This window comes from Rhamphochromis longiceps, linkage group LG4 (genome assembly GCF_057381845.1).
Source record: "Rhamphochromis longiceps isolate RC_006_pf linkage group LG4, R_longiceps_female_GT1.1, whole genome shotgun sequence".
In the NCBI taxonomy this organism is placed as follows: domain Eukaryota; kingdom Metazoa; phylum Chordata; class Actinopteri; order Cichliformes; family Cichlidae; genus Rhamphochromis; species Rhamphochromis longiceps.
In genome coordinates, this window is record NC_140560.1 from 23,985,803 (window position 1) to 23,998,198 (window position 12,396).

The 12,396-nt window shown below is 44.5% G+C and overlaps 1 protein-coding gene across 2 annotated transcripts in view; it reads right to left on the reverse strand.

The window, feature by feature from the left end:
• Nucleotides 1-822: 822 nt before the first annotated feature.
• The window catches only part of crebbpb (CREB binding lysine acetyltransferase b), a 44,438-nt gene continuing 32,864 nt past the window's right edge, over nucleotides 823-12,396 (reverse strand). The window contains exons 17-31 of one of the 2 annotated variants that reach the window (XM_085403977.1): nucleotides 11,894-12,012; nucleotides 11,557-11,796; nucleotides 11,289-11,377; nucleotides 9,843-9,923; nucleotides 9,653-9,709; nucleotides 9,470-9,547; nucleotides 9,282-9,349; nucleotides 9,053-9,203; nucleotides 6,365-6,511; nucleotides 6,157-6,270; nucleotides 5,878-6,043; nucleotides 5,329-5,496; nucleotides 4,916-5,077; nucleotides 4,318-4,599; nucleotides 823-4,198 (exon numbers count right to left, since the gene is read on the reverse strand). In XM_085403977.1, the coding sequence (XP_085260103.1) occupies nucleotides 1,811-4,198; nucleotides 4,318-4,599; nucleotides 4,916-5,077; nucleotides 5,329-5,496; nucleotides 5,878-6,043; nucleotides 6,157-6,270; nucleotides 6,365-6,511; nucleotides 9,053-9,203; nucleotides 9,282-9,349; nucleotides 9,470-9,547; nucleotides 9,653-9,709; nucleotides 9,843-9,923; nucleotides 11,289-11,377; nucleotides 11,557-11,796; nucleotides 11,894-12,012 (4,310 nt within the window). In that variant the 3' untranslated portion in view covers nucleotides 823-1,810. Of the gene's footprint in view, nucleotides 4,199-4,317; nucleotides 4,600-4,915; nucleotides 5,078-5,328; nucleotides 5,497-5,877; nucleotides 6,044-6,156; nucleotides 6,271-6,364; nucleotides 6,512-9,052; nucleotides 9,204-9,281; nucleotides 9,350-9,469; nucleotides 9,548-9,652; nucleotides 9,710-9,842; nucleotides 9,954-11,288; nucleotides 11,378-11,556; nucleotides 11,797-11,893; nucleotides 12,013-12,396 lie in introns of both variants that reach the window. The other variant, XM_085403976.1, reaches the window with a different exon arrangement.

Sequence of the window (12,396 nt, forward strand, 5' to 3'; positions counted from 1 at the left end):
TCATCTTTAGTACGGTTATTTATTAGAGTTTTCTGATTACTTAAAATTTAGATTTTTTTCTTTGTTCCCAATTTACAATTCAAGGTCAAACAGAATGTAAAAGTAGTGCGTTATGTTCATGCAAGCAGCATTTTTTTTTTTTTTGCAACAATTTGTTACATTTCAAATTGTCAATGGCAAAAATCTGATGGTTCATATTTTTTAAATGTGAAGATTTTTCTTGATCCTGTTCTCACATCAAAATAAACTCTTGGAAACTATGAAAGCTTGTCGTTACCACTGGGGGGAAAAAAATAAAACAAAAATTTCAAATTACCCATCTCCAAATTTCAAGTTTTATATTTCAATTTGTCCTCTTACCTACATAAAAATTCAGTTTTCTCAAAATCTTACCTCGAATTTTCAGGTTATTTCAAAATTTGAGTTACATTTCACAATATTCCAGTTCACATATCTCAATAACTTCAGGTTATCAGTTTAAAACTTTAAGTTACACATCTCATAATTTCATCATCTCTCAAAATTTCAGGTTACACATTTCAAAATGTTAATGTCCAACTAAGTTTGAAATGTCAGTGATCATTTGAATTTACCTGAAACCTTGACTTAAGGAGGGCAACCCCCCCCCCCCCCCCCCAAAAAAAAAACCAAAAAAAAAACCCAAAACAAACAAATTCTTCAGTGGCCCAAACAAGCTTCCACACGCAACTGATGAAAATCTAATGGATCGTTTTATTTATTTATTTTTTAATATAGAGAAATGATTGAGCAAATAAAAATCAGCCCAGCTGCTGAACACATACGAATTTCCCCCATGCAGAAAGATTCGAGGCAGAGTCTGTGGCACACAGGTTTATTTAACAATATGGTATATAAGTACGAAATGAGCCATTTGAACCAATTTGTACAGTGATTTCATTTCTGCATATTTACAGTACTGTCCACCTGCATGATTTACATTAGAGAATAGTTCATCATCAAGTCAAGTTTAATGCGAGAGAAAATGATGCACAAAACTCTCTGAACACAAATCAGCAGTCAAACAAGATAATTTCCCACCACAGGCGAAAGAGGTTTAGGACTTAATGAGAATTTCTTTAGACTGAAGGAGAGACAAAGCAATCTTTGAACATCTGCAAGACGAACACTGGGCCCAGGCCAGTAAAAAGAACATTCCTGCACCTGTGAACATGAAGAGTCAACGCAGGTTTACCTTCAACCTGCAAATTGTGTTTGGGTGTGTGCAATAGTTCCTAGATCTATACAAATACGTTAATCTCCTTTAGACTCTGCAAACAGGAAAGAAATTAAGGCTTTCCTAAAGGCAGTCCTTTTTGAAAAATGGCATATTAGAATAAATTAGCCAGGAACAGAGAAACTGAGCAAGAGGTGAAGCCTGGCAAAAACAATTCCCACACAAATAATTTTACAGTCTTCTTTACACAAATACAATATTAATTTGCAAACGTACAAAATAAAAAATAATAAAATGAAATTTTTTTTTTTAGAGAAGGTTTTTTAAAAAAGTCAATACCAGAGAATAACAAATGAAAAACAAATTAAAACACAAAGACCAGGGCAAAATCTTGCAAGGCTGGTCTGAACCAAAAATATATTCATTGTGTCTTTGTTGTTTCTTCAACAGCAATTATTAAATCACTCTGTGTACTTGAAAAAGTAGTCCTTGGTTCACAGTCCGTAGGCCTCGTAAGACTAATTTATTTTGTGATTTCTTTTAGCTTTTTACATCAGCAAATAGAAAAATGTTGCAGCTGAAAACAGAACAATGCCTTTCTTCTGTCTCAAAATGCTACAATCCTTCAACAAATTTCTCTAGTGTGTCTCCCGTCGTGTCACCCACCATACCCATGTCACTACTCAACCCCCCTCGGTTTGGTGTGTTAAGCTGCGGGAGCATGGCGCTCTGCTCTGGTGTTCCCATGTGACCCTGCTCCATGGACCCTGACATGGGACCTCCTAAGCTGGGATGGGGAGAGTTGGAGTGAAGTGCGCCATGCTGAGGTGACGGCTGGGGTTGTATCCGAGGGGAGGGACTGGAATGAGGTGCCTGCTGCGAAGGTGGGCGGGGCGATTGCACTGGGGCTGGAGAGCGTACCTGGCTTCCCAGGGTATTTGCCATTGTCTGGCCAGGTAGGTGAGCTCCTGCCTGGGCTTGGCCTTGGAGCATGTGAGGCTGTGGACTCATCGAGTTGGCCTGTGCCGAAGAGCCCATCTGCTGCTTCATCATCTGATGCTGTTGCTGCTGAAGCATGCGTTGCTGGAAGTTCTGCTGTCCATCCATTCCCATCCCAGGTTGGCCCATTTGAGATGTGGGAGGGAGCGGTCCCATAGGCCCCCCACCTCCTTGCATAGCCATGTGCTGCTGCTGCTGCATACGGATATAGCTTCCTGGTCCCGGCTGCTGTTGGGGGAACTGCCCATGGGCTGGAGGCAAACCTCCCTGCTGCTGTTGTTGTTGCTGCAGCTGCTGCTGCTGCTGCTGCTGTTGCAGCTGCTGCTGCTGTTGCAGCTGCTGTTGCTGCAGCTGCTGTTGTTGCTGCAGCTGCTGTTGCTGTTGCAGCAGCAGCTGCTGCTGTTGCAACTGCTGCTGCCTAAGAATTTGCTGTCTGCGGAACATTTGATTTCCGTTTGGTACCATCTGGCCTTGGGTGCCCATGGATGGCATTCCCTGGGGTCCCACCTGCTGAGGAGGCTGCTGTTGAGGTGCCATTCCTGGCCTTTGCACCTGGTTTGCCATGCCCACCATTGTGTGCATTCCTGGCTGGGATCCTAGCATGGCCTGAGGGTTCTGCTGTTGGGCCTGCTGCTGTGGTTGGTTGGCTTGGTATTTTGCCGTCCTCTGTTTAATGAAGGCGGCCATGAGGTGGGGGTTAGACTTGAGGATGCTCAGGACCTGCTGTTGCTGCTGTGGGGAGCTGGGTGATTTTAGGGTGTCCAATAGCTCCCGCAGGGCACTTGGAGCAATGTTACTCGGCATACCTCGGGGCATGTTTTGTCGCTGTGGTGTCATGCCCTGCTGTGAGGAGCCCTGTGTAGGCATGACCCCAGACATCTGGTGACCTTGCTGGGGCATCATGGGCCTCTGCATGGGCTGACCTTGCTGGGGCATTGGGTTTCCCTGAGGCTGCTGAGGGGGCATGGGGCCTTGTTGAGGAGGAACCTGTGGCTGATGACCCTGGGGATTCTGCATCCCCGGACCCCACTGGCCCTGCTGCATCACCTGGGGCCCGCGTGGCCCCTGCATCATCTGCATTTGGCTTGGCATGGGCCCCATCATGCGTGGGTGGTTCATTGGCATCCCATTCATTGCATAATTCTGTTGCTTCTGCTGCTGCTGCTGCTGCTGTTGCTGCTGCGGCTGCTTTGACTTAGCTAACATCTCGATCTGTCTGGCCACCTTCAGGGCTTCCATCAATGACTCCTGCGGTTGCTGCTGCTGGCGAGGCTGTGGAGGCTGCTGTTGGTGCGGCATGTTGGGCATGGGTGACTGCTGTTGATGGAGAGGGGATGACTGAGGCCCCGGTTTACCTTGCGGCACTGGTGTTGGAGGCTGACTGCTGCGGCCGTTGCTGGGAAAGCCTTGGGACATATTGGTGGGGTTTGGTGGTTGCTGTTGTTGGGGCTGGTTGGACATGGGCTGGGGAGTCTGGGGTGTATTAGGCTGCTGCACAGAATTTGGAGTGTCTGGGGCATTTAAGGTAGGTGGAGATGGCATAGGCATACCCCTTCCAGCCATGGTGGCCATTCTGCGACGCATCATTTGAGCCTGCTGAAGCCTGTGCTGCAGCTGCTGTTGTCGAAGCTTGTGTTTGATGTTGAGACAGAAGGGCACGGGACACTTGTTCTCCTGACAGTGCTTGGCATGATAGCAACATAAAGCGATGAGCTGCTTGCACACAGGACAGCCACCATTGGTCTTGCGCTTGCAACCTTTGGTGTGCTGAACCACCCTCTTCATCTTCTGGCAGGACGGCAAAGAGCAGTTGGCATTGCGGCACTGGCAGGCGTGCACCAGGGACTGGATACAGCGCTGGATACTAAGGCGTCGACTCTCCTGAGGGCTCTTGGAGGCCTCTCCACCTTGACCATTGCTGTCATCATCCAAGCCCAGACCCCACTTCACCATTTGGTGATCATGGCCTTTAGTGTGGTAGCAGTTAATGCATAGGTCATAGTCCTGATGAGAGGGGAGAGAGATGACATTAACCTTAGTTAAAAATGTAAACTAGGTGTTAATTCAAAACCGATGCAGATGTTGCTTTTAAAACACGGTCAATGATCACAACTGTATCTTACCTCACAAACTGTGCAGTGCCAGCGAGTCTCGACATGGTGCTTGCACTCATTGCAAGTGTACACAAAGCGGTCCTGGCCTTGGTTGTGCAGCTCCACCAGCATGCACATTGTGCTCCATTTACACCTTCTCAGTGAGCTGAACTCCCAGTGCTTGTCCCTGGCCAAGGTCAGAAACGCATCACGTCCATCCATCAGGTCACAAGTCAGCAGAGGGTCAGGGTCCATGATGGGTGGCAAGGTGTTAATGACTGGCCCAGCATGGAGGTGGATAACAAAAAATACCTGGTGGCAGGAGGGGAAGCAACACTGTTAGCTATAGGCATTGCTGAAGTGTAGTGCAATGTGACAAATTCCATAACTCTTGTGTGGAAGAAAATTTTCATGTGGAATTCAATTATCCTCAGGAAGCAGCACAGTAAGAGAGACGCTGCTCTGTACTTAGAATTTCACACACAACAATCTACCAGCTTTGTCTGAATTTTTTCCCCAAGCTTTAAAACAAGAGTCAAGTTACTGAAATGTTACATGAAATGAAATTTTATTCATTTAGGAGAGACAAAAAAAAAAAAAATCTGTTATAGTTGCTAGGGTTTCCCACCTCCTTATGTTTCTCCATTGTGGCATAGAGCTTCTGGGACAGATCATTGGCTACATTTGGCATTCCAGGCTTTTTCTTATTGGCTCGACTGACGCTGCTCTTGTTTTTGTTGGTTTTCTTGTTATTCTTCTTTTTGGCATTCTTGCTGTCAGCTTGGGCTCCCTTGTAAAAAGACACACATGGACATTTAGAGAAGTTGAGATTGCACAACAGGCAAGATGAGATTATGCAATTAAGCAGAGTGGTTTATACAGTGCCAGAAAGCCAAAAGCATTTATATAATGGGTAGTTGAGAATGATACAATCTGGGGCGAGACAAAGGACTTAAAACACTGGGCTGTTGATTCTGGGATCAGAAGAGGCTTTCTTTCATTAATAAAAATATTCTGAATCCATGTATCCATCAAACTCACCTCTGTTGTCTCAGAGGAGGCTGTGTTCTCCTCCTTTTTCCTTTCTTCCTCTTCCTGCTCCAGCTCCTTGATGCTCTCCTCCAGTACATTAGGCCAAAAGTCACCCTCAAAGTACGGCAGCTCGTAGGCACTGGTCAGCCTGTCTTCTGTTGCCTGCTTGAAAATGTCCTGAACACAGACACACAAAGGCTCTTATCATGGAATTGGGCAACAAGAGCTTCTAATTGGGTCAAGTTGGAAGTTGGATTTATGAAAAATGAGGGGGGGGGGGAGTCACTCCCATCAGAGTGTACATCAAGTCTAAGTTGTTTGGTAATAAATGTTAATTCACTGATATTCCAGTGTAAATGTGCCCATCAGCCACTCCAGAGTCTTACAAGATAATCATTTATATTCCTAAAGCAAACTACGTTAGTTCAGCTGAACAGCGTGGTAACCGCCTGCCGCCAACACCAGACTTCAAAATGTTAATTATAGCTGGGAATGTCTTGAGAAACATAACATGCACAGGTGGTTACAAAGTTATTTTTACTGGTATAATTTTCTGACCTTGTAATCATGTATGATTCTTTCAGCAAAAGCCTTGTCCAGCATTTTTCTGTACCACTCTTGAAGCCTTTTGGGCTTGGGGATCTTCTGGTCCGGAGGGTGGCAGTGGAAAATATAGTCATCTCCTTCACTGGGTGGGCAGGCCCAAATGTGACCCGTCACATACCTGGTCAGGAATTAAGTTATGACTCACTTAGCACTTAGAAGAATTAAACATGCATCAATACATGACTGAAAGGAGCTAAAATGCAACACTGCATAAAGTTACTTTTTACCCACCCAAGTTTTTTCACATACTCCAGGTATCCTATTAAGATCTCATGGTATACTGCAGTCCTTAGCAAACGCGGTCTGAAGAAGTGAATACTGTCGAGGTATGATATGTAAACCCGTCTGAAAAAGAGATACAGAATATGTGATGTGAGAATAATGCACACAAACTAAAAGGAAACTTAGAGCAATGCCTCTAACATTTTGCCCGTGTTACCTGGTATTTGGAAAGGGGCACTCTGAGCCGTACTCCTGGACGTGCATTCCGAAGAAACAAACGTCCACCCCGTCTATTTCCTCAAATGCAAAAAGTGCTTTGGTTCTGTAGGGGAAGCTTTCCACCATCTCACCTGAGTCTACAAACCTGTGGAAACAGAGAAGGTGTAAGCAACAGCAGCAATGGACAGATCGAGTACACCTCAACGTATAGTCAGGGTGCTCTTAGAGCTTCTGGCAGAGGCATGTCAACAGCATCCTTGGGGAAGCTGGGGTCATGTAGTCTGAATGAACCGTGTACCACACCTCCATTGCTGACGCAGATGTACAGAACTGTGATTATAAAGTTGTTGGTGCCTGACGCAGTATCCGCCTACGATGGCTTCTGGCAGAAGATGGACATAAGTGAAGGGAGTTCTCAATCAAAAGGGAGGGATTCTTTCAAGACTGGTTAACTTGTGCAACTCTGAAAGCAGCTGACTGGTACTGGCAGAAGACAGCGTTCTTAGCCGCCAACTACGCCAACTCGAGTGTGGGAGGGGTTTGGTACATAGAGCCATGGAACAAGATTCCCATAAGTCTTGAAGAAAATCTAGCAACCTCAAGTCAGATAACTCGGGAGGTGAAAGCAGTTCTCTGACCACACTGTAGGCCGTGGGGAGCCAGAGGTATCAACTTCAACAGGAAATCACACTTTTTAGCTTCCCTTCCCCTGTGGAGAAAAGTCCACCTCCATTCACAGGAGTAATGTGGTTTTCAACCTGGTTGCAGAGCACTGGACCAGCTCTGTGCCCTCTATGATGATAGATGAATGTGTGTGGGGTATTGCCCCCAACTACTCTACAGATACTTTTGCTGACTTGAAGAAGCAATTCAACTGTGCCCCCTCAAGGGTTGCTTCATGATTATGGGTCATTGGGTTCATCTTTCTGGCAATAAGGTAGGCTTGTTTTCCACCAGGGCTGCCCTTTGTCTCCGATTCTGTTCATTACTATTATGAACAGAATTTCTAGGCGTAGCCAAATGGCACAGGGTGTCATGTTCATTGGTCTTAACATGTCTCTGCTGGCTTCACTCTGCTATGGGCTACAGCTCCCAGTGGGGATGTTTGCAGCACATTACAAACTGGCATGGATTAGCGCCTCCAAGTCAGATGCCGTGGTTCCCACCCGGTAAAGGATGGATTTCCCACTCCAGGTTGGTAACAAGTGCCTGCCTCAAGCAAAGGAGGGCAAATATCTCAAAGATTTGTGCATGAGTGAGGGAAGAGTGGAGTGGGAGACTGAGAAATAAGCACAGCATCTACAGTAATGTAAATGCTGTTTAAAGGTGAGCACAAAGGCAAAGCTTTCACTTTACTGGTGAATCTATGTTCCTACAATCACCTATTGGCAATAACTGAGTAGTGATAGGAAGTGGCGGAAATTAGCCTCCTTCGAAGAGTGTCTGGGCTGAGGTCATTTTGGTGTGGAGGAATAAAGGCTCTACTCAAGCCCAGTGGAAGCAGTTGAGATGGTTGAAGCATCTGGCTAGGATGCCTCCTGAGTATCACCTAGATGAGATGCTTTGGGTATGACAAACCCAGCACATGCTGTAGGGATTGTATCTCTCAGCTAGCTTGAGAGGCCCAGACAGCTCAGACCTGGACAGGCAGTTTAAAATGCATTACTGAATGGATGGATACAACAGCATTTAAAAGACAAACTCAAGTCATTTGTGAAAAGAAGAAGAAAAAAAAAAGTAAATCAATTTTCATAAGATTAAATATAACTCTGATGTTTTCCGGAACCAATTCCCTTTCCACAGTCAGATCTTTGATATGAAAGTATGAACATGGAGATTTCTGTTTATATCTGAACAAATTGCATTATGTATCGACATTGTGACGTTGCACAAGGCATCAAATACACAAATGGACAGGCAAATGGACTAGTTAGTCATATATGGAGCTTTTCTACTATACTTGAGACATCTCATTCAGCCATTCACACAAACACACACTTTTTTCTTTGTCTGAGTGCTTTCTATCCAACATCCACACTCCAATGAACACACTGACAGCAACTCTGGCTTCAGTATCTTGGCCAAGGGTACATTGGCATGCAGACTGGAGCAGCCAACCAGCAACCTCCGATTGGTAGATGACATGCTCTACCTTCTGAGCCAAGGCTATCCAACAACATTTTCCTAAAACTAGCACATCACTGACACAGTGCATTCAGCAAACGATCCAGGTTATTGCTCATAAAATGAAAAATATGCCTTTGGTGATCAATTACGTGATTATTGTATCTAAATTTGATTAAATCCTAATCAATAGTCCAGCTGGAGTGATGAGTCCCTATAAAAAAAAACCTTTGGGATATTTGGTAATAACCCAAAATGGTGATCATTTTGGTGTTTGCTGTCATCATGCCATGGTGTCCAAGTTTGATTAAATTCTGCCCAATACTGTAGGAGAAACAAGCTCATCGGTCCTTCTACTCTATGAGCTGCAAAATACAAAAACTGTTCTCTGAGGCATTATGCAGTTCAGTTTCTAGCTGAGATAAATGTGGAATCAGCCGCGTGATTGAAAAGATTGAAAACACAATGCTATTGAAGATTTATCAGATGCTTTTATGCATCTGGACCCTCCAAAGGAAAAATTTTTTAAAAATAAGCGCTGTAAAGCAGGTGTGACACTTACCTAGACTTCATGCCAGGCTTAACCTCCACAGTTTTGTCAGAGCTGGCAACCACTCGCACAAACACCTCACCAGCTTCAGGGTGGTTCTGCCTTTTCAAGTACTTATTAACTCTGTCTTCAATGTATGAACCCAACCTTGTGGATTGCAACCCTTAACGAACACACAAAGACATGTTTTAAACACTGACATTCTTTGTCAGAAGTTGTTTTACTTGTATATGTAACTTACTCTTGGCTGAAAACTTGTTTTCCTTTCTTGCTTTACCAGACTTCTTCAGACAGTTGTCACAGATAAAACTGAAACGAGAATCTAATTATTTTTAGTGTCAACTAACAAATATAAATTCTATGACGGTCAAACATTTCTTTTATGTGCTTGAAGATATTTGTCTAGCGTAGCAGTCAAGCTATACTCACCCTGACGGCCAAATGACGTCATAGTGCAGCACACAGATCTGATGCATCTTTCGTCCACAGTCTTTACATTCAATATACCTATGATGACAAAAACATGCTTTTTCTTTCTGTTCGGTAAAAAGCAGCAAAGAAGCAACACTGCAGTCACACACATCAAAATGAAACTGTCTAGAGAATACTCACGGCTCAGGGTCCAACGTGTCATTTTTCTTCTTTTCAAACTGATCTTTAGATATCATCCTGCACAAAAAGAGAGATCTTCATGTTAAATCTGTGACTATTTATTCCCTTCCAGAGAACAAGAGCCAGAAAGCAAATGGTTCCACGATGATCACGGGGTGATATTCAGACATCCGGGGACCAAGGAACTTACGTCTGTGGCTGTGACGGGTCATCTCCCAGGGTCACACTGTTGCCCTGGATCTCATTGAAGCACTTCTCACAGTAGTGATACCTGTCGGCAATAAGGCCATATTTGGGTGAACTGCAGCCAGCACACACAGTAGCAGCACAGGCAAACCGGCGTACGGGTGGCAGAATGCAGAGTGAACGGAGCACACAGCAACAACCGAGGATGGAGCATGAGCAGCGGACAGACGGAAGGACACACACACATACACACACACACACACACACACACACACACACACACACACACAGGTAGAGGTACATGGTTAGTCAAAATGGTCATGATTCAGCCACTCTCATTCAAAGTGGAACAGAAATGTGGGGAAACATGCTCAGATGCTATGTTAAGGACATTAAATGATTGTCGTCAACAACAAATTCGTGTTCAACATCGTCATCGAACATGCATGCTGCAAAATCAAAACGGTAAAGACATTTACACTGAAATCATTTATGAGAAGCAACATGCATTAAGAGTTGATGAATGGATGATCATGTCAGAAGAGACCGGAGTGATGATGCAAAAACAATTGTGCCGGTTCCTTTAAGCAGAAACAACATGACTAAATTCCCTTTAACAGTGTCCAAGTCTTTAATTCTAATTTGGGAAATCTTGAGGCATTTAGCATTGATTATCTACAACTAAAGTGTGTTCCATTGGACTAATGTTAAGCTGCAATAACATATTCTGCACAGAAGGGGGTGCTTTGGAGCTCATTTCCTAGAAAGAAATTAAAGGGATAGATGTGAGGGATGGACCCATCATGCGTTTTGCTTGTCCTAATTATATGACTCACTCAACTCAAACTGTGGTGCAATACTCCTATAAAGGAAAGCCGGTGAGAATTATGTCCTTAGAGCAGGGGTGTCAAACATAAGGCCCAGAGACCAGCATTGGCCAGGTAAAAACTCAAACCCTGCCCACAGATTGGCTTCAGCGAAAAAGGTATAAATTTGGGACTTTTAAACTTGTATTAGACTTGTATTTTAATAGGTATTACAGCTTTTCCTGCTGATGAAGACCTCCCCATGGCCATGTATAACTCAATGACAGCAATTGATCAGACAGATTTTTTTTTTTTGGGGGGGGGGGGGGGGGGGGGGGGGGGGGTGTTACAAAACAGCAACAATAAATATTGGAATCGTACTTTTTTGAGTATCTAAGGGATTCAATGTGAAGTTAAACTTCCACACAAGGAGAAAAAGGGGAGTTTTATTGGTCCGGCCCACTTAAGATCAAAGTTTTTTTCCCACATTCCTGGGTTATAGTTTTTCAGAATGGTGAATGTGAAGTGGGATCTTTAGTCATGCTGTACTTTTGAGGGTTTAACTTCACACCCACTTTGTATAATTAATTCTTCACCTCTTTACCCATGCCAATCCCTTCAGCAGAGAAAGCATGCACCTTTACCTGTTCTGGTAGCTGTAGTAGGTGCTATCCCTCGAGATGGTGCACAACTGTTTGCCATAGCAACACAGTGTCTGTGGTGAGAACTCAAACTGCAGGGTGGGAAAAAAACCACAAAACATTAAGGTACACGTAAATGTGACAATCAGCTTTCATCTAAAGTCAACAGCCAAATAAAGACTAAACTAAGGGTAAGTGACTTTTATCAGTAAGCAGAATGGTGTGCTGCCCTAAGTAGCTTGTGTTGACTATCCAGGATGTGCCATCTTACCTTCCTACCACAGCAGTAGCCCAGACCCTGCATGACAGGATCGATTTCTGCTTCAAACACTTCTGCCAGTTTGGTGCAGTACTTGTAGACTCGGGATGTTTTACGATTGTACAGCCACGCGTTGTTGAACATGAGCCACACATCTTCCACGTACTGCCACGGTTCCTGGTACTGACCCGTGTCCAGCTTGCGCTTGATGGTGGATAAGTCAATGGGATTCTTTACTATGTCAAAGTAGTCCTACAGGAGCAGAAGCAGGGAAGCAATTCCAGGATTGAGCAAATGACCCATAACAATTCGAAGCTTTGAGTAAAGGCACATCATTAAGTATACTTACAGGGATACCCAACAGCATTGGATCTACAGGTTGTCTAAAAGGCAGGGACTCTGGGTCTTGCTTGTAGAGGGCTTCAAGTGTTGGCATTAGGGCTTGCCTCAGTTCCTCTGGCTTGAAAACTAAAGACAAGAATAAGCCCATGAGGAAAAACACATAAACAGCATACCTATGTCTAAAAATAAAATAATTATTAATAATAATAATGGATTGGATTTATATAGCGCTTTTCAAGGCACCCAAAGCGCTTTACAATGCCACTATTCATTCACTCTTGCATTCACACACTGGTGAAGGCAAGCTACAGTTGTAGCCACAGCTGCCCTGGGGCAGACTGACAGAAGCGAGGCTGCCATATCGCGCCATCGGCCCCTCTAGCCAACACCAGTAGGCGGTAGGGTAAAGTGTCTTGCCCAAGGACACAACGACCAGGACAGAGAGCCCAGGGATCGAACCGGCGACCTTCCAGTTACGGATACGCTTCCCAACCCCCTGAGCCTGAGCCA